Consider the following 23224-nt stretch of genomic DNA (forward strand, 5'->3'; position numbering starts at 1 on the left):
TAATAAATTTTTAATTTAATAAAATCAAAATTAAATTTTTATTTTTATTTTTATTTTTTTTTTTTTTTTTTGCACTAGAAAAATTTTCCTTATTTTTATTAAATTTGAAATTTTGCGCTAAAGTTAGTTTGAAAAATATTCGCAAGGTGGCGCCACTTTACTGTAAAACACAGCTGTTCATGAACTGACATGATGATTGTTTTTCTGTGCAAGAAAATAACAAATTAGAGTAATTTTTAATGGTTATAAATTTGTTATTTTATATTTAAAATATCAATTATTGTTTTTTGATTACAGCTGAAGAGTTTTTAATAGTTTAAAAAATCAAAACGTCAATATGGAGCCACAAGATATTTATTATGACAGAGCTGAATACATTGAAACGGTAAGACGTCAAAATTTAGTTTACCGACCATAATAAAAATAGTTAGTTAATTAAAAGTTAATAATAATTATTAAAATATTAATTTCAGGCATCTGGAAATAAAGTGAGCAGACAAACAGTTTTATGCGGCTCGCAAAATATTGTTTTGCATGGCAAGGTTATTGTTCAATCTGATGCTATTATTCGCGGAGATTTGGCGAATGTTCGCGTTGGAAGATATTGTATAATTAGTAAAAATGTTGTGATAAGACCGCCGTTTAAAAAATTCAGCAAAGGGTAATTTATTTATTTTAAAATTCATGACACTGATCTTAGCATTTAATAATTTTTTTTTATCTTTATGTAATAAATTTTTTGCTGTAATTTATTTATTAGAAAAAAAAAAAAAATTCTAAGATGTCTCTTAATTGCATTATCATAAAAATTTTTTAAAAATATTAATTAAAATTTATAATTCCAGAGTTGCATTTTTCCCATTACAAATGGGTGACCATGTATTTGTTGGAGAACGTGCCGTTGTTAACGCAGCAGTAGTTGGATCTTATGTTTACATTGGAAAGAATGCAGTAATAGTAAGTTTTTAAATCAATTCTTTATTAGTTATAATCTTAACAAGGTAGTTATGTCTAATGGCCTCTTAATTAAAAAATTCGATCAATTCATGATAGTAAAAAATTTTAAAAACGATAAAAAGTTGAAGCTAATTATTAACAACAAAAATTAAATTAAATATAGATTATTTTTTCCATAATTACCAAGACGAATAACGATAATAACAATAATTAAATCTCAGGGCAGACGATGCATTCTGAAAGATTGCTGCTTTATTGAGGATAACGCAGTGATACCACCGGAAACAATAGTTCCGTCATTTACGAAATTTTCTGGAAATCCAGCAATGGCATCGGAGGATCTACCTGAGTGTACCTTAGATCTAATGGTTGATTTCACCAAAAACTACTATCAGCATTTCCTCCCAGCAGCAAAATAATTCATCTTTTTTTTTTTTAATTTATTTTTTTAACTTAGGTATAATTAATTAAAATTAAAATAAATAATATAACTAAAATTTTATTGATACAATAATAATAATATCAGTGATTTGCTACAACAAATTTTTATTCGATAGCTTCTAATGATTCTCCTGATGTCTGTCTTGATTCTTGAAGTTGATCAACGTCGTTCTCAATGTCGTTCTCACTTTCAGAAGAATCATCAGTCTTACTTTCAAAGCTAAAAAAAGAAATTATAATTTATAATTTATAATTAAATGAAATGGCTTTTAATTGAGTTATCAGGAAATTAATTGAATAAATTGATACCATCTGTGGTAAATAATTTCGATAAATAAAACTCCAAATGCGATAGCAACTCCATAAATAATAGTGTAAAAAGCGGCATAGCATTCTGTTGTTCCAACACTTATAAAACTGGTCTGACCTACGCAAACTGGTTTTTTGGTAAATAATCTCGGTGTGTCGCGTTGTTGTAGTCCAGCTTCGCGTAACCAAAGTGATCTAACAACAACAATAATAATATTCAAGTTCGAGAGTATGGTAATAACCCGAATTATAAATATAGAAAATTCCGAATTTTGTAAATTATAATTCTATCCGATAACTGTATTCTTAGAAAGGTGACAATCTTGTTCTACAATATTATTCAATTTAGTTATTTCAAATCTCTAAAATTATTTTTAAATTTTCAACTAATGACTTTTGTTTATTCTAAAATTTTTTTTATTCTCTTAATAATATTGATAATGTTAAAAAATACCGACCCAACTTTAAATATTTCGCGATAAGGAGATCTTCGCTTAATAACAAGCATCGGATCAAGTACACCCATATAATCAATCTCTTGTAATCCACATTTTTCGTCTTCGTCATAAGTCTCTTGCATCAATTGATACCCAGCTGCAGTGTCAACGTGGAACGCAAATAATCCTTTTCTCACTCTTTCAATCCCATTTTCCATAGTTAGCCATACTGAAGATTTATTTGTGACAAAACGTTCTCTAAATTCCCGCCGTATTGGATCATCCAGCGCCTATCGCATTAATAAAATATTAAAAAGTATCATTGAAAAAATTAAAAATAAATAAATATTAATTACCCCGAAATAATATCGATTGTAAACAATATCGTAGATACCAAATTTCAATCCACTTTGTATGAGGTCCTTTAAAGTGTTTATTGAGTTAGATGTTGACTGTAAAAGAGCGACAATATTTGCCGTGTAAGATGCATAGAGACTCAATGCCGCTAAAAGTAACATCAATGTTATTATTCTTGACGAAATTGTTCGTGGTTCGTATGACAATCCTGTTTAATTTTTTTTATTAATTTTTGTGTTTATCATTGAATAAATAAACAAATAAATAAGCGACCTTGTTGAAAAATAGCGCTCGAGAGAATTAATAAATCATCACTGAGAGAAGGATCCTTTTGCAAGTTGTCAGGATGTCGAGTATTTTCTTGAGATTCGAGTGTTTTTTTCCACTCCCATTTCAAAGTAATATACAAAAATCCACAGATAACACACGTCATTACGGCAATAGCATACCAAACTGTGCGTCCAAATGGTAAAGTGAATAAATTACTCACATAAGACAGTGGAGGTTTGCGGAATACAAATTTAGATCTTTAATTTTAAATCATATAAATAAATAAATTAGCAATTCAATTGTGATGAAAGTATTCTATGGTGGTAGCGTAAATAATAAATAATTTAACAGTTTACCCGACAGGTGTGTACAGGTGTAAGTATTCTATTACGCCGATCCTTTGTTTTATCAGGAATGTCGCCGTTCCACCAAAATCGATTTCATTCCGATCCAACAATCCGATCATTCCACTCCATGTTCCATTTTGGTCTTGATAACCCCAAGTGTTTCGCCATGTGTATGTCACACTTTTTTAATTTTTAAAATTGATACATATTAATATTAAAATATTAAATATTTATATAAAAAAAATATTAAAAACATGAGGAGTTAGACTAATTGCAAAATTAGACCAACGATATGATAAATTTTTGAGAAAAAAATTAATAATTATTAACTTTTTTCAAATATTCATTTATCATTCATTAATCTACTAGTTAGATAAAATTTTTTTAAACATCTAATACATTAAAAATTAATAATAAAAGAAACAGTAAATACGTGGCATTAATACGATTAACGAGATGCATCATCCATATGTAATTAGCTTTGGTAACGGCGTCAATCCTCTTATCTTTGTAATCCGTTAAATGATTTAATGTGTCTGGATTAACCAACTGATGATGATGATGATAATAATAATAATAATAATAATAATAATAATTAAGAGCCTGAAAAGTCATTAAGTGATGATAAATATTTACCACCAGACACGTTTTGAGGGGGGTCAAATGAAGATTCCTTCTACGCTGCGAGGCAGGTATCCAGTCCACAAAATTTACACCATTCAGGGTATCCCAATTTCCTCGATATTCAAAAATCAAGTTCACGTACATGCTAGGCCGATAAATAGATAATATGTTTATTGAATCATTTTTTAATTTCCGCGCAAGATATAATTCGCTATCAGGAAAAATTCCCAAGCCGTAAAATTGTTTTTTCAAATCAATTTGTGATAAATTATTATTTTTTATATCTTGCAAAATTAACCATCTTGTTGGAGCAACAAACATTTCACTTTCTTCAGCCTAAAATTTAAATAAAATTATTTTTTAGATTTTTATTTCAAAGTTCGGTTTAAAAAAATTTTTAAAATAAATTTTCTTAGAAGCACTTAAGTAAAAATGTCAGGTCATTAATAATTTATAATTTATGAGAAAGAAAAATCATTTGGAAAAGCCTAAAGTAAATATTCTCAGAAAAATCCAACGGTAATGATAAAATAAGTATTTTGTTAAATGTGTCTACTTTAGACCCTCTTGACTAATGTGTCTATTATACAAATTTTTTTTCTATTCTTTTGAGCAATTAAGAGGCTTACACAAGTCTCCCTTAAAAGTTGGGACCTACTTAGTCTACCCAATTACCTGACAAAGTAATAAAAATCCAGTTTATTATAATTTAACGTCATAATTCTTCAGGACAGTTAATTTATGACAATGTCTCATATTTTAACTATTATATTGAGAACAGAAAATAATTTCCTTCAACATTTATATGATAAATATGATTTAAAATAAAATAATGTAAATTACTAATTGCAAATAGTAATTGTTACAAAGTCGGCCGTGAAAAATAGTAAATATAAATAAAAATAATAATAATAAAAAAAAAAAAAAAAAGTCATGTAATCCTTGAAAAATAATATATTAAAATGTCCGATCATTAACTCATCAGCAAGACACTAATAAGATAAATAATATAAAATATTGTTATTCACTGAAACATTCCGGAGATTTACTGATTAGCATTTACACGAAATTCTAAATTTTTAAATTATTTTTATTCACACTTTCAATAAATTTATTTACTTATTATTAATTACAAAAGTATACCTTTAAAAGTAATTCAGTGGCATCTGGACAGTCAAGATCGAGAATATATAAATTTTGATGTGATAATTTCAATTCTTGATTCTCTTCAAAATCGTACTCATGACTAATTAGATTTTTTATGTCATTAATTATATTATTTTCCGATAATTTTTTAGATAATTTTAAATCTGAAAATTATTAAAATAAATTTTTATTAATCACAAAAGTAATTTTGTAAATAAAAATATAAATACTTGAACTGAAACAAAAAAATCCTGTAACAGCTAATGGCGCTCTGATAGCTTTAATCATATCGACAATAAATGTTTCGGTAATTTGATCAATTTCATGAGAATTTGAAGCAATAAAAAGACAAAAAAAAATTTTATAAACAAATAGTTTCATTTTTATAAAAAATTTGAGAATTATTTTATTTAGCGGAAGAGGAAAAAAAATTATATAACACTGGATAAAATGTATCAAATAATAAATTAAACATATATTTATTAAGGTTTTATAAAGGAAAATGTAAAGTTTCGTGTGACATTACACGTGTAATGTTTTATTTTCTTTTCTGAAATGCAGACACGCGACATTAGCTGAAATAAAACCGGCAATTTTATTAATTGTACCTTTTGTGATATTTGTAGTATTTTATAGAATTATTCATCGGACAATTGGTGTGTAAAGACTTATGCATCAGATCTATAGGTTTTAAAAAATTTATTTACTATAAAAGTCGCGTCGTCATTATTTAATAATTGGAATATTATTTTATTAATTCAAGAATTATCTGCCATAAATGTTCCGTTCATTATTATATTAAATTATCATTAATTCTAATTCTATCAATGCTCTATAGTTATAAAAACATTATTCATTTTTATTTCTATTAACAATTATTATTATTGCTCTTTAAATTATTTAGATCAGTTTCGTGGATTTTAAAAAATTCCGGAAGTAGCCTAGTTGCGTTAATTGAATAATAATTTTTAATTAAAAAAATATAGAATAGAATTTAAAAATTGTTAATACACGCGAGTAATAATTTTATAATCAAATACATACTCAGTTTTTCAAACGTATGTAAGATTTTTATCAACAAACACGAGATCACTGTCTGATAATCATACATCGTTTCACGTGAGTACAATAAACCACGCGATTGACATATCTAAAGTATGAAAATTATTTTATTCCTTATTGACAAATTTATTTAATGCATTTTTTTTTTTTTTTTCATAAATAAATTAATTAAATTTTCAATATAAAAAAAATCATTAGATATAATAAAATAAATATCATTAGAAATTACTACAAATGCTTTATCAAATGATATGTAATTATGAGGTGTGAGACTCGTGTACAGCCAATGATTGGAGCATGAATTGCTATGCCTCCAGCAAACATTTTAGTGTCTCGTCTGTATACACCAATACCTAAACGTGTGTAGTTGTGTAGTTGTTATACACACACTAAATACATCATTCGAGTAACGATGATATTCCAAGGTGGGATTTTTTTTTTTTTTTTTTTTTTTTTCTAAATGAGCACTTAAAGTTATTATCAAATCTAGTAAAATTATCGTAATAGTTTAAAGAAACTTAATCTTTATCTATCTCTGTATCTATTTTTTAATTGATATACCAACGTCGGTGATTATTATTATTATTTTTTTAAATCCCTACATTCAAATTGTTTTTTTTAAATATTTCTATGAAATGTTATGTAATTTTACGGTATTTCAAATATTTCTTCTTTAGATAATTATTTTCAATTTTTGGAATTATTTTATCATTTTAAAAAAAAATTTATTCAGTAATTAAAAAATTAAATGTAAATTCTAAAAAAAAAAAATGTATACGTATAAATATTAAATATATATATATATTATTAAAAGATCAGGAAAATAGAATGAGAGTAGGTATATAAATTGTGCGTTCTGCGTAGCTTGTAAAAAATCTGGGAAGGGAGAAGCAACTGCGTAAGTGTGAGTTGCATTACATTGAATGTACAATACTAAATATTTTACATGTATGTGCTGCATACTTAAAATTTCCACGCATACAATCCAAAATAATATAAATACATTAGTCTGGCATGAAGAGATATAATTTGTAAGTGTATGTTCATGTAGCGCGACATTACTAGTGACGACAAAATGTTGATGTTGTATTGAGTATAGAAGTATAGGAGTATAGAAGTGTGGAGGCCTAAAGTGTCGCAGCTACCGGCAGCTTTCTGCCAGTGACACACTGACCACGCTGTGAGTGGCTGTGAGTTCTATCACAGTTTACTTCCTACAAGTACTCGACCATCTTCCTATTTGTTTTATTTATTAAATACATTTTATATTAATTCATTGTAATCAATTCACTCAACTGAGCTTTGATTCCGTGAGAAATATTTATTCATTTAAAAAAAAAAAATTGTTTTTTAAAAATGGGTGCAGACAACGGCATTTCTTCAAAAGTTGATATCAAAAAACCAAATGAAGTATTTGACTCTGAAGTACCCGTTCCAGAAAGTAAGTAATTTTTTTTTATAATTATTCGTGCAATTATTTTCTACAAAAATTAATATTTTTTACTCCAAAATAAAAAAATTAGTGACATTTTTTATGATAATGAACTTTTTGTTTGATCTTGACACAAAACAGCGTTTTACTTTCAAATATTTATATTTTTATATCCAATAATAATAATAATAATAATAATAATAATAATTTAAAAAAAAAAAAACAGGATTATAAATTTTTACATAGAAAATAGATTATAATTTTTATTATTTAAACCGCGGGTTTTTTTAATATTAAAATATAATGAGCGCTCGAGTGCTTAAAGTGACGAGTAAATTATTACAAAAGACTTTCTCTCTTATTACGTATGTAATAATAATAATAATAATAATAATAATAATAATATTAAAGTGTCAATTGACTTGGTAATTTTTTTCATCAGTGTATTAATTAAAATCCATTCATTTGCTTTTGAGTAATGTACTTAGCCCAAATAATTCATCAAGACTTTGTAAAATCTTTCATAAAATTTTCAATTTTTTATTATCAGCTGTTTTAATTTTTTAACGATAGTTGAAACTTTAATAAATATATTTACTAGTAAAAATTTATCTTTTGTTACTGATAACTTAATAATTGTTAAAAGATAAACGTAAACCAATAATAATAATAATAATAATAATAATAATAATAATAATAATAATAATAATAATGTTAGTAATTGGTTTTAAAATCAAATATTACCTTAAAATCACTTATAAATATTTATTTTATACAAAAAAAATTTTATTTTAAAATCAAATATAAATAAAATGCGATTGTAAAAAAAATTGATAAACATTATATAAGTAAATAATAAAGAAAAATTAATTTGTTGACTTTAAAGAATGTAATAAACTAGTAATTTATTGACACAATCATTGCACGTGTTACGGAAGTGTTTGTACTAGAGTAATTTGTTAAAGTCGGGCAATTAAAAAGAGTATCGTCGATTATGATATTAGATTAATCAAATCACAATCACTTGAATTATCAAATTGCATCACAAAGCTTAACTATTAATAATTAAAATTTTTAAACTTTAATCCAGTAAATGTCATTTTAATTATAATTATTTATAAACAATCAATAATTTTTTATTTAATGTCATCGGACTCTCTATTATTGTCGCTGGCATAAACATTAATTGCTTCTAAGAAGACAATCGAAAATATTCACTGGTTAATTGACGAAAATTTAATCAATCATTTCAATATTTTTTATTGATATAACTATTTTTGTAATTAATTTTAACGACACGACGATAAGAGTATGATTTATAACAGCCAATTGCTGGCATGTCAAAAAATATTATTATTTTATTCTAAGGCGTAACATCAAGGTTATTCAAGTATTTCATTATACTTGTCTTACAGATTAAATAAATTACTTACAATAATTATTTTTCTGACTTTATTAATTTTTACTGCTAAAAAAATTTCTTAGCTTTGTATTAAGTAATTAACGAGAAATTAAAAATAGCCTACTACCTTTAATTAAACAGATATTTCTCCTAAAATTGATTAGATTCTAAAGAGCTTCATAAAAACAATTTATTATTCAAGAAAATAAATTGAAAATCAGTTCAGAGTAATATCTCTTAAATCCCAGGAATTAATAATTTTAAAAAACAATTTGCTCATTATATTATTTTATTTGATCAATTACTCGTTGTTTCACTTTCTCTTTAAATAATAATATATATAGTAACAAATCTTGAAGCTTTTATTTCAATAAAATATCTTATCAGTAAACAAATTGATAAGAAGGAAAAAAAAAATATATATATATATATATATATATATATAAATGAATCATAAATAGAGACTAAAACCCTGATTTTATAAAATATAAATAATCACAACAGAGAAAGGTGAAAGTTGTTCTCAGTGATATATATTTTAACAAAATATTTATTAAAATAATCCGATTGCGATAAATAAAATATCTTCATTTAAATTGACTCATAAAATCAGTCATTAATAAATAATTTATTTGTATTGATGGTATATAATTATCGGTATGTAGACATAATTATAATATTCTATATTTGATCTTGCATATATATATATATATATATATATATATATATATATATATATATATATATATATATATATATATATATATATATATATGTAACATGAGGATAATACTTGCTCGATGATTAAAGCGGAAAATAATCATTAAAAGCATCTACTTGCACTCAAGGTGCTATTTACAGTCTCTCTTAATTACGCTATATAATACCTATGTTTTATAAATAAACAATATATAACATAAATGACATCGGTCGTGTCACTTTAGAATTTTTATTTATGGGATATGATATTTTTGATTTTAAATGTTTTATTTTTTATTTTATTACTACATAAACATATATACGCAATGATCACTTAGTATAATGAAATGATAAGTTTAACAAAGTTTAATGAATAATTTTTAGCATCCGGTATGTCAATAAATCGGAGCTAGCAATAGGATGATGCTACTCAAAAAGTTATTTTTTATTTACCCTTGACATTAATAATCTTAAAAACTATATAAATTTTAACTAAATAAATAATTTAGGCGACTAGAATTTTATAATTTAATGCAAGATTTTTTAAGGCTGAAAAGTCTGTGCAAGAACCAACAAGTTATAATTGAATTATAAATTATTAAGGTCAAGCGTGAGTCTTGGTAATAATTTCACCTCAATTTATTCTCGCAAAGTAAAAAGACACTAAAGATTCGAATGAAAAGAGTTGACACTATCAGTGGGTTTAAACATCTCGCGGTTATATTCACGTAATGAGATAATCAGGAAATCGCCAACATCCGCGTTCTACTTGTAACAGGAAACAAGACGATCCTATTTTATTTTATTCGTTTGTTGATTTATGTTTTATTATTTTTTTTTTTTTTTTTTTTGCACTCTAATAAATAACAACAAAAATTATTAAAAAATTTTTTTTCACGATTTTTTTAATAGCCGACAGTCGATGAACAATTTTCTGAATTATCAACTGATGTTGAGTGAACAATTTATCTTATCAGCTGTAAATAAAATTCAATTTAAAAATTTAAAAAAAATTTCAAGATTTTTTTATTAAAAATTTTTGAATTTAGGATTTGATAAAATTTTAATTGAAAATATAATTTATTAATTAATTAATATGTTTCAATTTAATGCGCAATTTCACAGGTACTGACACAGTATGTCTGCGTCATGTTCCACAAGAATAATACTCGACCTTGTCGGTGTAATTACACGAATTTTATAAATAAACACATAATTATCATTTAATTACTATCCTATTTGAATTCTTATACTAGATCTGAAAATTTTGCTCCAGCATTTAAAAATAAGACAATAATCTAATCTTTAATTTAAAAAAATTAAGATTTACTTGGATAAAAATTAATCGACCGTGACCTTGTAATTTTATATCTTTTTTATAAACGTATAAGTTTGTTCCAAGTAATGCAAAAATGATAAAAAGCAAGAAAAATTAAATTTCCCTGTCATGATTATAAAAATGAAACTCCGTTTATTAGGAAGCTAATTAAACAATTAATTATGAGTAAAAAAAAAAAACTTGAGCAATAATTTTTGGCACATTCAACAGATGTTAAAATAAACTTTGCGTCTCAACGGTTAACTTTATTTACGAATGTCATTTTTAAATAAACTGACATTTGTATATAAATTTTTAACTTGCATCTTAATAATAACAACAACAACAATAATAAAAATTTAAAAACAAATAATTTATAAAAGTCTATTTGCTAAATTTTATTCCAATTGTTATTTAACTTTTGGCAGAGTTTTAACTTTATTATTAAACACAACAATTGTTATTATAAGAAAAAAAAAAAAATATATATATATAGAATTGCATCCTGTAAATATATCAATCATTGATCACGCTCTTGCACTCGGTAATTTGTTGGTAATTTATTTTTTTTTTATTGTTATTTTTGTAATTACAATAATTTTATATGACTCGACTATTTACGTTACATTTTTCCGCTTATTATTATTATTATTATTATTATTATTATTATTATTATTATTATTATTATTATTATTATTATTATTATTATTATTATTTAAAAAAAATATATTCCGTAGAAAGAGCTTGTTTCCATTGCACGGTTGATTTATTAAATAATCCTTAATGTAAATTTGTAAATTAAACAATTAGACTATTACGTAGCTGGTAATATTACAATAATAATTATTTCGAGTAAACAATAACCAAGAGAATATTTTTTCTTTATAACAATATTCTATTGACACAATGAATAATAAACGAAAGGTGTATTGTATGATACGCGATAGCGCGACATTGCCGGTATCCTAGATCTTTTATGTTGTCGCAAGATTAATTTTAAAAAATATTAAATTAAGTTTTATGCATTTATCAGTATTTTAGTTTCTTCAGGTTTTAAATTTAAGAGAGCTAAAAAATTTTATGTTCTACTTGACTACTATTAACCAAATATGTTTTAATAAATTCAAAGTGTAATTTTTATAAGTACACTAGTACACCTACTTACGTTTATAATAATAATAATATATAAGTGTTCTCAATGAGTCATTAAATTGGAAATTTCCACAATAAATGCTAATTTATTTTTTAAAATCTATTTAGGCTAGATGTATTAGCTGTCGATGACTTAACATGTGTTATGAGTTTTTAAACAATTGTTTTGTTTTTTATTTTATTGTTTATCACTGTGATTATAGATTAGAGTCTAAGGATTATTTTTAAATCGTCGGAGGAAAGAATTTATTATCTAATTTATGATTCACTGGATAAATATTTTTTTTTAGTCATTAATGATAATAATTTTTAGAATTTTAGAATTTTAAAGTCAATAAAAATTATAAAATATTAAATATCGGCATTTAATTCAAGACCAGCAAGTAATTTTTCACTTAATATTTCATTATTATTACAAAGATAAATAAAATTTTAACTTTTAGAAAACATTTTACAACAAAATTTTAAAATAAATCATAAAAATGAACTTGAAAAAATTCTAAAAAAACGAAAAAAAAAAAAATCTATCAACAGCCCAATTAAAAAAAAAAAAAAAAAAAAAAAAGCAACAAAATAAAAAATTACGTGAGTATTTCATAATTTTACCGCGCATTCATCATGTCCGTCTGTTGGCGATCATGTGTGTGAATCACGTGCCTAATGCAGGATGATGTGTGTGAGAAGCATGTGTGTTCGACGCACGCACGTTTTTCTACTCCCTCCATTCTTTAAATACATTATTAAATTGCTATAAATATAGATATATTAAAACTATTAACGCGTGTATGTACTATAGCGCTTACATACTTACACATACTTACAAATGTCGACATTTACACACATTTACACACGAGTAAGATTTCGGATTGGAGCCTACAGCTTAGCGTTAAACATTTAGTTTAATGTTGACTGTTTAATGCTCATTACATCATCATTAATTCATTGGTGCATGCGTTGTATCCATTCGATATATCATTAGTATCGTATTAATCATAATTATCAGTATCAATACCAATACATTCAAACTGACCACTTTGCTGGACTTGACACACACACACACACACACATATATATATATATATTTACGTCGGGTGGTATATGACGAGTGAATATCTCCTCGAGCGAGAATCAGTCGTTACCGCAGTTCAATCCAAACTCACACCGATTTCGTGTCTTTTTTTTTTTTTTTTTTTTTTTAAATTAAATTTTTGTTAATTAATATAATTATTACTCCTAATAATTAGTATTATTTGCCGAATAATTCACCATGTATCAGATATAGTAAAAAATATTTTTATAATAATTACAGTGAATTATAAATTTATCGGGGTTTCATTGATAATTGATAAATAAAAAAGTTGTAAGTGATGATGATTGCTGCAAATAACGATAACCGAGGAAGAAATGGCCACGTGTTGGTATGGGAGCAACCGGGCTTAGATGAAACGGATCGTCCGAAACAAACTAGAGGTATTTTATTTCAAAAATTTTCATTTACAGAATTTTATGGGAGTACTTGAAATATTAAATAGAGAGAAAATTTTAATTTTTTTTTTTTAAGCAGATAATTCAAATTTGGAGTAATTAAATTAAATTGAAAAAAAAAAAAAAAAAAAAAAATATTTATAGAATTTAGGTGTAAAGTTTAATAAAGAGCATTTGTAATATGAGTCGCAAAGTTTTGCACACATATGCATATGTGTGTAGCATAGGCAAATTCGAGTGTCGGTCGTCAAGGGAAGCGAGACGAGCACGTGCACTAAAACCCGGTCTCCTCGTGCTCACAAATACACTCATATATTATGATCTTAGTTTTTGTATGCGGTTTCGTCTATAATGTGTGCTGTCAGTGTGAGAATCGTTCAGATATATATATATATATATATGTCTATTTTTGAAGTGGTATGTGTAACATATAGAACCAGATTGCAAAGTATATGAGTTGAATTGAACGATTGGAACGAGCTCTACGGGGGGTTGCAAGAAACTTATCACAGAGGGACTTTTGAATTCATTTTTTTCTCATTTACAAGAATTTTAATTTTCTTAATTCATTTTAAATGCACTTTTAAGTGAATAATAATTACCCGAAGCTTATACTTATGTATTTATACGGTTATTTAAAGATCTAATTGCTATTAGAAACATTAGTGCGTGGGCGTTTGTTAAATAGTTTTTAATTTATTGTGTCTATGTAAAAAAAAAAAAAAAAAAAAAACATTACTATTATTATAAATTTAAAAATTCAAAAGAAAGGAAGTTGAGTATAAATAATAAAATAATAATAATTTAAACTGGGTTTTAAATTTAAATCTTTCTATTGTTTGTGACAGACAAAAGACATTGTCTCTGTTGTAAGAAAATGTTTTAGAAAACCCTCAATAGAAGATTATTTAATACTCCAAGGGGCATCTGCTCCAGGAAAAATTTTTTTCCCAAACAAAGACAATTTTATAAATTATTGTCCAATTCCCGGTTAGTCACCGAATAATATAAATATTTTTTAATTATTTATAAAAAGAATTGTTTTAAATTTATTATATTGAAGATATATATATATGTTACACATCTTAAGTAAATGTTTGCTTAACTCGTTGACATTTATTCAAAAGTATGTGTATAAATAACCACTTGTTTATTTTTATCTAGTACGCATGTGGAAAACTTTAATACATTAATTATTTTATATTTTTTATAAATAAATTCAAAATTCGTCTGATTTTTTTTTTTTTTTATTAGATAAAATAAAGTATTAATCATAATTTATAAATATTGCCAGATGATAACATGATTGAGAAAGTTATTTTAATTATTAATCTAATCATTTGAATATTATCGTAATTTTTTCCATCCAAGTACAACATTAGTATTATGATAATTTTTCTTCTTTATTTAAAAAATGTATAATATAGCAATAATTATGACTTTTACGAGGCAAATACAAACTCTGGATCGCGGCCAATAAACTCAAATGATGACCTTCCTCCGTCTTTTACTATCACCGTCACTGAACTCACTATTTTTTTTTTTTTTTTTTTTTTTCTATTTTATTATTAATTTATTATTAAGAAATAGTCTTCGCGCTGAAAATAATTATTTAATGAATTAAAAGTGAAATTAAAGCATGAATTATTTATCCTCGGTTTAAATACTGCGTATTTATTAAAGGCCGTGGTCATAAAAGTCAATTGAATTTCTAATTGGGGAAAAAAAAAATGTGTAGGAAGCCTGCCTCCTGGGTTATAATTGTTAATGGAAATAAATATACCGATAGTATTTAAAAATAACTTTTATTAATAAATAATTATCAATAGAATTTTATCATATTATATCTGAATCCCGTGGCCCGTAAAACTTATATCTTATTAATGTTATCATAATGTCGAAATAAATATTTGTCTAAAAAATTTACTTGAGTAAAATTTTTTTTAATTTAATAATTATTCTTTCAGCATTGATCGGATCACGTCATATGGTGACATTCATGTTGTTCCTGGGGATGGCGAATGCATATATAATGCGAACAAATATGTCAGTAGCAATTGTCGCAATGGTTAATCACTCAGCAACTGAACATGACAAAAAAATGGAAGTAATAGACGAGTGTCCTGGAGTTGATGACAGAAATTCTTCTGTAAATTTAGTGAGTTATCTATATTAATTTAATTTAATGTTATTCAATGAATAATAAATAAAAAAAATAAACAGACGACTTCTGACGGACCATTCGAATGGGACTCTGAGATGCAAGGATACTTACTCAGTTCGTTTTTCTGGGGCTACGTCATCACCCAGATACCATTTGGAATTTTGGCCAAGCGGTACGGATCAAAATACTTTCTTGGAGTTGGAATGCTGATTAACTCAGTGTTTGCTTTTCTGGTACCGATTTCCGCCCGCTGGGGATTCGGGTGGCTCCTGGTGATCCGATTTATCCAAGGTCTCGGAGAGGTAAGTAACTTTATCTAACGAAAAAAGGAAAAAAAACTAAACAAACGCGTTTAATTTGAAATGACTAATTTTTTTAAATTAATTATTTAAATTGAGTTTCTTGTAGTAGATATTTGCACAGTAAAAAATATCAAGTAACTAGACGGTAAATTAGAATTTTTTTTTTTTATTTTATTTTATTTTATTTTATTTTATTTTTTTAATAAATTTCGAAAAAGAAATTAGCTCGTGTGTGAACGTTTTTTTTTATTGTCCGGGTATATTTCCTCCCCCTAGGAATGGATTATCCCTATTGCAGGGTCCAATTGTGCCTTGTACGCACGCAATGCTGGCAAAGTGGATTCCGCCAAATGAGAGGAGCCGGATGGGAGCATTCGTTTACGCTGGTAAGCTCTTTAATAAATAAAAAAAAAAAAAAAAAAAAACATGAAAATGAATCCAATGTACTGTCGCGAGTCACGATGAATCGCAAGTCAAAGTAATACTACTGCTACTGCTACTGCTACTACCAGTACTAGCCACACCACTTATCTGGGATCCAATCTGTTGTGAGGAATTGGATTTAAATGAAATTCAGAGTTTTAATAAATTTTTAATAAATTGACAAAGCGATTTGCCGCCAACATTTTTTTATTCACCATTTAATTAATAATTTTTTGTATTTTATTTCTTTTAATTGAAAATACAGGAGCCCAATTTGGATCAATTGTTTCGATGCCATTGAGTGGTTTGTTGTCAGAATATGGATTTGCCGGTGGATGGCCCTCGATATTTTATGTTTTTGGTGCTGTTGGAACTGTATGGTGTATTGTATTTTTAATTTGGGTTTACGAGGATCCCGAACAGCATCCAAAAATTGCTGAAGACGAGAAGAAATATATATTGAGTGCGCTTTGGGGAACTGCTGGATCTTCTGTAAGTTTTTTTCAATATAAATTATAATCTATAGGCTCCAAGCAATATAATTATTTAATTTTTAGTCTCCTCCAGTACCATGGAAGTCAATATTAACTTCCTTGCCATTTTGGGCTATATTGATAGCTCATATAAGTCAAAATTATGGATATGAAACATTTATGACTCAACTTCCAACATACATGAAACAAATCTTGCACTTTAATATAAAAACTGTAAGTTAATATTTTTTAATTACAGTAATTTAATTTATTTATAAAAAAAATTTTAATTTTAGAACGGATTAGTTTCTTCGCTTCCGTACTTGGCAATGTGGCTGTTCTCAATGTTCATATCGCAAGTAGCCGATTGGATGATCTCCTCTGGAAGATTTACTCACACGTTAACGCGTAAAATTATCAATGCAATCGGTCAATACGGTCCAGCAATAGCATTTATTATCGCTTCTTACACCGGGTGCGACAGAACATTAACAGTCGCATTGTTCACTATCGGTATTGGATTAAACGGTGGTATTTACTCTGGATTCAAAGTTAACCATCTTGACATATCACCGAGGTTCGCTGGAATTCTCATGTCTTTTACTAATTGTCTCGCTAATCTTGCCGGGCTTCTTGCGCCAGTTGTTGCTGGGTACATCAATGCTGGAATTGTAAGTCATTATTATTATTATTATTTTTTATTAATCTATATTATTAAAAGAATAAGCAAAATTTTATTTAATTATTACAGCCATCTCAAGCCAAATGGCGGATAGTTTTTATAATATGTGGAGCCATTTATATAATTGGCGCAACATTCTACATAATATTCGGTTCTGGTCAAAGACAATCGTGGGACAATCCCGACAAGGACGAAGAAATAGAGAAGAAAAGAAGAAAACCCATTGATTTGGAAGCTGCTAAAGTAATCAATGAAACTCAGCATTGACTAATTAATAATTTATTAATAAGTAATAGTAATAAGTTATAATAATAATAATAATAATAATAATAATAATAGTAATATTAATAATAACGAAGCGTTGTTAACGTACAATTTAGTGTTATTGAAATTCAATTTTAACTTTTATATAAAATCTTAAATGATATTTATATTTGATAAATTATAACGAACCATTCATTCCCTCCATAAAAAAGATGATTGAAAAAAAAAAAAAAAAAAAAAAAAAAAGAACAGATTTATTAAAATTTTGAAATTAAATCATAAAAGTAAGAATCCAGTCAGGTAGTGTGCCTTGTGTTGTTGACCGTGTAAATGATAAATGTATGGAAGATTAGATTTTTTTTTTTTTTTTTTTACATATTAAATTATAACTTTAACTTCTGTTCTTAATACAGGTAATTTTGTTTCTATTCCGTTGTAAATATAATTTATAGAGATTCGAAATAATAATATTGTAACAGGTTATAATAATAATAATAATTATAATAATTTTTGTAAAATTAATAAATGAAGAAAAAGATAAAAATTGTAACAAGTGTATCGGCGTGTCGTGTGTGTGTTAGTCGATAAAATATTTAAAGCAATTTATTTCAATAAAAGCTTGCTAACAATTTATTTATTAATAATTAGTGAAGAATTTAAAAATTAATCAACAGCAAATAAATTGTTATTATGAGCATTGTCATTGAAATTTTATTTAAAATTTTCTATCGACATCAAGGCAGCAGTATTAGAGTAGAACGCCGCACGTTCGCCACTCTGTTATGTTATTTTTTATTATCATTGTTGTTATTAATTATAATTATTATTTTAATTGTAATTGTAATTTTAATGATTATATTATAATCCTTATTGATTAATTGCCATTTTGTATTGTAGTTATTTTGAAATATTTTTTTTAAATTCATACTGAACATTATTAGTAGTGTATTATTTACATAAAAAAAAAAAATATATATATATATATATATATATATATATATATATATATATATATATATATATATATTATATATCATTATTTATTATTGATTTTGCGACAATACAATAATGGTTTATACAAAGTGTAGATATATTCAAAATTAAAAATTTTTTTTTTTTTCTTGTTATATAATGTCAATTTAATCAATCAATTGGATATTATTTATTATTATAAATTATTAAATGTAATTCTAAGAATTATAAAATTTAGTGCATTTGTTTTTTTCTGAAATTATTTTTCAAAAGTAATATTTTGATAAAATTTATATATCAAGGCTTTTGTACACGGAAAAAATAAGATTACGCTGAATAATTATCCAGTGTTATTATCTTGTTCTTTATGCGTTTGCTTAATTTTTTTGAGATAAATTTTTCAAAATTTTTGATGATATTTTTACAATTAAAAAATAAAAGTATTTTTCGATATTTATATAAATTGATTGAAGAAATAAATATAAATTCATAAAAATATTGTAATTGTTAAAAAAAAATTAAAAAAATTAAAAAAAAAAAAAAAAAAAAAGAATATTTTTAAATAATAAATTTGTAATTTTTGTTATAATTAAAAATAAGGAAATAATTTAAAAGTTTAATTAATAATTAAGTCGCGTGAATATAAACGTCATATAAATGCAACTTTCACTTGCATTCTTAAATGTAATACCTCTTATTTGGATTCTTAACTTTTAAAATAATTCAACCTGACTTATAAATTGAAACTCGCTCTGAAAAATGATTTAGTTAAAAATTAGTGACCTGCCTACGCAGAGATTGGATTTAAAATAATTATTCAAGTGAAAAGTATTAACAAAAAAAAAAAAAAAATTGAAATAAACGTAACAAAGATTCCTACACGTTTAACAAAGGTGTGGGAATTCACTGACCCACTGACATTCTCTTCAGTATCACCAAGCATACAATACTCTTCACATGACTTGCGATGATCTCGCGAATCAGACTCAAAAATAATAAATATTAAATATAATAAATACAATATCTATGCGTCGGGTCAAAAGTTTTATTATAATTATTTTTTTTCTATCAGTGTTTTTACTTTTTTATTCCAGTAGACCGGTTGTGAAAAATGAATCAAGTCAAGCTAATTATTACACGCAAGTAAATATTTTTATTATTATTTTTTTTTTTTTTTTTTTTCTATTTAATAAAATAAATTTTTCTAAATTATCAGATTCAAAGAATTGTCACCCCGTCACTGGCCGAGCTCGGTTTCCGGGGCGTATCAAAACCCAATGATGACATAATTATGTTGACAAGAATTCCAAATGCGGGCGCTGAAATTCTGGTTTATATTCTCCAACATTTGTCCGGATACAATGCCTTTAAGCATATTAGAATTCCCGCAAACAAACAGCGAGTTCTTTCTTCTTTACATCAGGTTAATTATTATAAATAAAATTTATTTAATAATATTAATTAATTTATTTTATTAGGAGTTGCTGGTTGAAGAAATTACAAGTATTATTAAACAAGAAGCTGTTCCTTTGAGTTTTGATGGGGATATTAAATTTTTGAATTTTGAAAAATTCGATCGACAAGCTCCGACATTTATTTCACTTGTTAGAGATCCAAGGGATATTTTATTAAAGTATTTTAATTTTTTTATTTTTTATTTTATTATAAATTAATTAAAATTAATTTTTTTAGATATGAAAATAAAAGTAAAGAAGAAAATTACCAAAGTGGGATATCATATTTTTGCGGTCAAGATTCACGTTGTCTGTAAGCATTATTAACAATGAAAATTTTATTATTATTATTATTATTATTTTTAAAATAAATTTTTTAGTGTTACAAATAAATGGGCATTAGAACAAGCCAAGAAAAATGTGCTGCTGTGGTACCCAGTCGTAGGAATATTAGAACTTATGGAAGAAACATTGAAAGTATTAACAAATCAATTTCGCTATTTCTTCAATGGCGCTATTGATATTTACATTAAAAAATTTCGTAAGTATTTTTATTATTTAAAAATGACTAATAAATAATTTTAAATATTATTTTTTAGGTATCAAAAATACGCTTAAAAAGAAAAGAAAAAAAATAAATAACAAAGTACTTGAAATAGAATTTGAATTTTATTTATGGTTAAAGTCGCGTTTACTCAGCCAGACTTATTGAATATTTGTAAATGATTTATTATTTATATTATTAATAAAATAAAATTTTTAAGAAATACAAGAACAAAGCAAAGTTTTTGAATCAAGACCATACGTTACGTTGATTGCAACACCGACTTGTGATTCTTCCTGCATTAAAAAAAAAAAAAAAAAAAAAAAAAAAATATTAAAGTTTAAAAAATTAATTAAAATTAAAATTTATTAATTACGCACATCGAGCTCGTATAAACTTCGAGTTTGGATATCAGAGTCAATTTCTGAACGCAGCCGGTCATCTTTTGGGTCTTTTATTTCTGTTGATAAAGATGGTTTGTTTTTTCTGAACCAGGAGCAGTCTTTTTCTCTAAAATAAATCTTTTTTAATTAATTTAATTAAAAAGAAAAAGAAAAAAAAAATTTTTTTTTAATTACTTGAAATATTCGGTAAGTTTTTCAATAGAACAAGGAGACCATACTAAAGGTGCTGGGTGTACCCACTTGGAATTATAGTGCATTATTCCAGGACATGAATCATTTCTTAAATCAATTCCACCAAATCTGTTGATATAATAAAATACATTATTTAAGTTAATTAATTTTTTTTTTTTGTAATTATTTTACTCACGATTTAGTTAAATAATTCAAGTGAAGAATATGATAAGTTTGCAAATCTCCTTGAACTACTGCAGCTACTCTCGGAGTTGATGGATAGTTACAAATGTCGCCGTCAGGCTCTCTAACTATCAATTTTATTAAAATTTTATTAAAAATTTTAACAATTAAAATAATTTAAACAAACTTACATCCTACATGTGCTTTACCGTAACAAGTTCTGAAAATTTTTATATAAATAATTTTTTATTTTTTAATTGTTTGATATTTTAATTGTACTTACTGAGATAAAAAGTATACTTTATCATGATTCTCCAGCTGAAAATAATTTTTTTTCTCTTTTACAAATCCCATCAAAGCTTTATCAACATTAGACCAATTTGTTAATTGTAAATCAAGATGTTTGTCGCCTTTATATAAAATCTGCTTGCCGATCTTAAAGAAAATATTTTTCAGACGTTTGATAAATTATTAATTGACAGAAAAATAATTACATCTGGAAGAAGAATTCCTTTTAAAGTGAGTCGTATTTTTGGGGATGTAAAATTTCCAAAGAACATGTCCAGGTGGTTGTAAAACATCAAAATCGACCGCATTAATTCAATTCGAGGCTTCCTGAAGAATAAAAATTATTTTATAAAAGAAAAATTTTAAGTTTTAAATAAAATTTACTCGTGTATTGAATTTGGATGAAGAATAATAAATAGTTTACAGTTAACTACTGTCAATTTTGTCGAATTTAAATTAAATATTCGTGATTTATTAATGAAAGAAATATTTCTTGTATTTTTGCTCGTCTGCAAATCTGTAATAAATTATTTGTAAATTTTTCTATCAAAAAAAAAAAAAAAAAAAAAAAAAAAAAAAAAAAAAAAAATTTAATTACCTGGAAAATATAATTTTGCATAAACATATTTATTTTGGTGAGGATGATCTTCCGATGGAAGATGTCGAAGTATATAGTGTCCAATATTACCCTCCTGTAAATTTTAATATTTTATTTTAATTAATTTTTCAACTAAAATAAAAATTTTACCAATTGTACTCCAGTTTTATGAAAAAAGACGCACATTGATGCTACTTTTTGGTAGTTGTGATAAAATCTAAAGTCACCCATTTCTGAAACGTACTAATTATCAAGAATTATAATAATTATAATTATTTTTAATTATTATTAATACTTCTCTGATAGTGGTTTTTATAAATCGGTAGTCTTCATTGACTACAACACCTAGCATTTTTTTAAGTGACTGCAGATTCGTCAGATGAACAGGAGTTTCACTATCCGCCAGCAGACCATCAGTTTTTACAAAGTATAATGATTCTAAAATTGAATCATTCGATAATATTGATAAATGAAAGCTTCTGTTGTTAAAATTCTCTAGTTTTATTGATACTATTTCACACTCTTCAACTGTATTAAAAACAATAAAAAAAAAAAAAAAAAAAAATTATAAATTTTAATAAAATCAAACCTTACATATTAATATATAAGTTACTTGTAGAATTAGATGACAATTTAAATGTTGAGCGAGTTAATTCTTGACAAAATTTGTCTCCTTTGATAACTAATATTAAAAAATGCACATTCAAAATTAAAGATAAATTTATCATAATTAATTTTTTTTGCAGTCCTAAAATTTTATTTAAAATAAATTTATAATTTTAATACAACTTAATATGTTTGTACAGTATAACTTTGTAAAATTAAAATATAGCGTTTGATTGTAAGCCGCATGTCATTCACGGT

The 23224-nt window shown here is 25.3% G+C and overlaps 5 protein-coding genes across 10 annotated transcripts in view; 3 read left to right on the forward strand and 2 right to left on the reverse strand.

The window, feature by feature from the left end:
- LOC141536791 (dynactin subunit 5-like) overlaps positions 1–1518 on the forward strand; it is a 26432-nt gene extending 24914 nt beyond the window's left edge. Inside the window, exons 1-5 of one of the 2 annotated variants that reach the window (XM_074257529.1) lie at positions 163–229; positions 298–385; positions 474–661; positions 846–957; positions 1179–1518. In XM_074257529.1, coding sequence (XP_074113630.1) covers positions 338–385; positions 474–661; positions 846–957; positions 1179–1376 — 546 coding nt within the window. In that variant the 5' untranslated portion in view covers positions 163–229; positions 298–337 and the 3' untranslated portion in view covers positions 1377–1518. Of the gene's footprint in view, positions 1–162; positions 230–297; positions 386–473; positions 662–845; positions 958–1178 lie in introns of those variants that run through there. The other variant, XM_074257530.1, reaches the window with a different exon arrangement.
- LOC141536788 (ionotropic receptor 75a-like) lies at positions 1486–5065 on the reverse strand. Its single transcript, XM_074257525.1, has 9 exons — positions 4886–5065; positions 3755–4078; positions 3552–3667; positions 3128–3298; positions 2775–3028; positions 2501–2709; positions 2166–2434; positions 1708–1902; positions 1486–1618 (listed from the first exon to the last, which is right to left on the reverse strand). The coding sequence occupies exons 2-9, from the start codon at positions 4061–4063 to the stop codon at positions 1504–1506; spliced, it is 1638 nt and encodes a 545-aa protein (XP_074113626.1). The 5' UTR covers positions 4064–4078; positions 4886–5065; the 3' UTR covers positions 1486–1503.
- Positions 5066–7116: 2051 nt separating this feature from the next.
- On the forward strand, positions 7117–17995 carry Picot (putative inorganic phosphate cotransporter protein picot). 2 transcript variants are annotated; one of them, XM_074257527.1, is made up of 8 exons: positions 7117–7391; positions 15406–15596; positions 15662–15904; positions 16203–16290; positions 16593–16819; positions 16885–17034; positions 17097–17471; positions 17552–17995. In XM_074257527.1, exons 1-8 carry the CDS (start codon positions 7307–7309, stop codon positions 17747–17749), a joined length of 1557 nt encoding a protein of 518 aa, XP_074113628.1. In that variant the 5' UTR covers positions 7117–7306; the 3' UTR covers positions 17750–17995. The 2 variants fall into 2 exon arrangements, with proteins under 2 accessions (XP_074113628.1, XP_074113627.1); XM_074257526.1 differs by lacking the exon at positions 7117–7391 and adding an exon at positions 13185–13423.
- Positions 17996–19297: 1302 nt separating this feature from the next.
- Positions 19298–20891, forward strand: LOC141536925 (heparan sulfate 2-O-sulfotransferase 1-like). 2 transcript variants are annotated; one of them, XM_074257730.1, is made up of 6 exons: positions 19298–19861; positions 19935–20141; positions 20197–20334; positions 20409–20485; positions 20553–20713; positions 20772–20891. In XM_074257730.1, exons 1-6 carry the CDS (start codon positions 19745–19747, stop codon positions 20882–20884), a joined length of 813 nt encoding a protein of 270 aa, XP_074113831.1. In that variant the 5' UTR covers positions 19298–19744; the 3' UTR covers positions 20885–20891. The 2 variants fall into 2 exon arrangements, with proteins under 2 accessions (XP_074113831.1, XP_074113830.1); XM_074257729.1 differs by having other exon boundaries at positions 19301–19861; positions 20197–20351; positions 20411–20485.
- LOC141536923 (uncharacterized) lies at positions 20823–23208 on the reverse strand. Of its 3 annotated transcripts, none has more exons than XM_074257724.1 (12): positions 22974–23208; positions 22656–22888; positions 22511–22603; positions 22361–22454; positions 22147–22279; positions 21969–22089; positions 21758–21909; positions 21666–21694; positions 21488–21602; positions 21295–21420; positions 21097–21226; positions 20823–21012 (listed from the first exon to the last, which is right to left on the reverse strand). In XM_074257724.1, exons 1-12 carry the CDS (start codon positions 23086–23088, stop codon positions 20932–20934), a joined length of 1422 nt encoding a protein of 473 aa, XP_074113825.1. In that variant the 5' UTR covers positions 23089–23208; the 3' UTR covers positions 20823–20931. The 3 variants fall into 3 exon arrangements, with proteins under 3 accessions (XP_074113825.1, XP_074113826.1, XP_074113827.1); XM_074257725.1 differs by having other exon boundaries at positions 22656–22798; positions 22955–23074; XM_074257726.1 differs by lacking the exon at positions 22974–23208 and having other exon boundaries at positions 22511–22593; positions 22656–22766.
- Positions 23209–23224: the final 16 nt, after the last annotated feature.

Source organism: Cotesia typhae, unplaced genomic scaffold (assembly GCF_013202065.1).
Source record: "Cotesia typhae breed Kobodo isofemale line unplaced genomic scaffold, CoteBio_Ctyphae scaffold_45, whole genome shotgun sequence".
Taxonomy (NCBI): domain Eukaryota; kingdom Metazoa; phylum Arthropoda; class Insecta; order Hymenoptera; family Braconidae; genus Cotesia; species Cotesia typhae.